Below are 2,255 nucleotides of genomic sequence, written 5' to 3' on the forward strand. Positions count from 1 at the left end.
TTTACTTACTTTGACATCCCAAAAATAATGTCTTCTTTGACTATTCCCACGTATTAAGAAATTAGCTTAATAAATGTTATGGCATTTTATACATAGTTTTGAAACTCATCTTGTTTCTTGACCCGGACATATACGTAGTTACACTTGAAATCCTTTCCCCATACCTGAGATCACAAATTGTTGTTTGTGAGAATGATTACGAAGCTTCATGTTCATAACAAAGAAAAATTCAGGAGATTATTTATTAGCCAAAGGCATATAAATAGTAGAAATAAAACAAGACAACGTAAGGTAAATGAGGAAACAATCCATAAAATTAATCCACACATCACAGACGAAGTCTCAGTAAGTAGATTTTCCTAATGATATAAGCAAAAACCGCCCCTGAGAGCAAGCACAAGATGAAGCACAGAGCCACCCTCAATATTGTAGTCTCGAGCAGTCTTGTCATCACCAAGCTGCTTCCCAGCATAAATAAGCCTGCAACCAGTGTCAACGGAAGGAATGAAGCAATAGCGGATCATATCATCATTCAAGAATAAGAAAGCAACAAGGTCCATAAAGTGAAACTGGACAATACTATTGCTGAAGCAAACTAACAAGCCTTCACCTAGCTTTGGCAAGGTTGTATTCACTGTTTAGATAAATGTATTGACCATTTTACCAAACAAATTAGTTGTAGATAGTTTGGATGGTTTAGGATAGCAACTAAGAGCAGTGAAATCAAACAGAATGCACCAAAATAACACAGACAAATTACCATCTTTTATAATATATATATGCAACAAGAAAGATAATCAACAAACAGATAATTGAATTGCAATTTCAAAATATGTTCAAAGTAGTTATGCAAAAGCATAAGATCTAAATAGTTACCTTTGTTGCACAGGTGGAATTCCTTCCTTCTCCTCAACGCGTTCCTTAACACGATCAATAGTATCAGTAGGTTCAATGTCAATCTCAATTTCTTTTCCAGTGAGAGTCTTGACTTTAATCATAGTTCCTCCTCTGAGCCTTAAAACCAAGTGAAGTGTTGACTCCTTCTGAATGTTATAATCAGCAAGTGTCCGGCCATCTTCCAATTGCTTACCAGCAAAAATCAACCTCTGCTGATCTGGAGGGATGCCTTCCTTGTCCTGAACCATGCACATCACTAATTGTCAAGCACCAATTCACCAACTCCCAACAAAATAAAAAAATTACAAATCCGATACTCAAACCGGAACCTTTTCCATAAGGAAACAGATCCAAAAACCCAAATAATTTTTTTCAAGAATTCATTTAAGGTTGTCGATATATGACAAGAAAATCATGAATAAACTATTGCTAGTCCATTCTTATTGAGAATTCTGTGCTGAGCTCAATGTTAAAGGCTTTTCCAAAGGAAATATTTATTAAAACCTAACTAAATTCATGCATTCTTTGCTAGTTATCAACAAATTCTCTCATCAGCAACATCCAAATCATGCTATCATTATTGCAAGAAGAAAAGGAACCCCACGTAAAGCTCTAAATTTTATAAGTAATTCCACGAGAAAACAACCCATCATTTCCATTTCATATCAGCACAAACCAAACCCACAGCACCAAATATAGCTTTTCCCAATAATCAATCATCAAGAAACGGAATATTAATCAAAACAAAAGGACCCATATCCAAGAAAAGACTATAAACAAGGAACACAAAAGAATAAATTAAAACGAAAACCAAAAGAAACAAAGAAAAGAAGTCTACCTGAATCTTGGATTTGACGTTGTCAATGGTGTCACTGCTCTCAACCTCAAGAGTGATGGTTTTTCCAGTCAAGGTCTTAACAAAGATCTGCATCTTTCTTTTCTTTTCTTTCTCTGCTTGATTTCTTCGTTAGAGAAAGAAAGATTGCGTATTTAATTTATTGCGGAATATCAGAGTGGGGAGACATCTTATATTTATTGCACAAGGTTATTGGTGGACCCCATAATTATTCCTGAGTTGTGTTGGAAACAGCATGTTTTTAGATTTGTTTACCGATAAAAACCGAAGTGGAAAAAAAAGTAGCGGTTACTAGTCTAGGGCCGCGCTATGATGGGTAGAACGGTTTAAAAAACTGATGGGCCGATAAAATTAAAAATTAAAAATTCAAATAAAATTAATTGAGAAAAAAATATAAAAATTATTTGGTCAGTTTAATTTTAGTTTCAGAAAAATAAAATCAATTGAACACTAAATAGATTCAAGCAAAATTGAACCAATTATAAATAAAAAATTTTAATTC

General features: G+C 33.9%; 1 protein-coding gene across 1 annotated transcript; it reads right to left on the bottom strand.

Moving 5' to 3' along the window:
* Positions 1-215: 215 nt before the first annotated feature.
* LOC7480437 (ubiquitin-NEDD8-like protein RUB1) lies at positions 216-1,962 on the bottom strand. Its single transcript, XM_002307155.4, has 3 exons — positions 1,736-1,962; positions 877-1,136; positions 216-480 (listed from the first exon to the last, which is right to left on the bottom strand). The coding sequence occupies exons 1-3, from the start codon at positions 1,826-1,828 to the stop codon at positions 360-362; spliced, it is 474 nt and encodes a 157-aa protein (XP_002307191.1). The 5' UTR covers positions 1,829-1,962; the 3' UTR covers positions 216-359.
* Positions 1,963-2,255: the final 293 nt, after the last annotated feature.

This window comes from Populus trichocarpa, chromosome 5, assembly GCF_000002775.5.
Source record: "Populus trichocarpa isolate Nisqually-1 chromosome 5, P.trichocarpa_v4.1, whole genome shotgun sequence".
NCBI lineage: Eukaryota > Viridiplantae > Streptophyta > Magnoliopsida > Malpighiales > Salicaceae > Populus > Populus trichocarpa.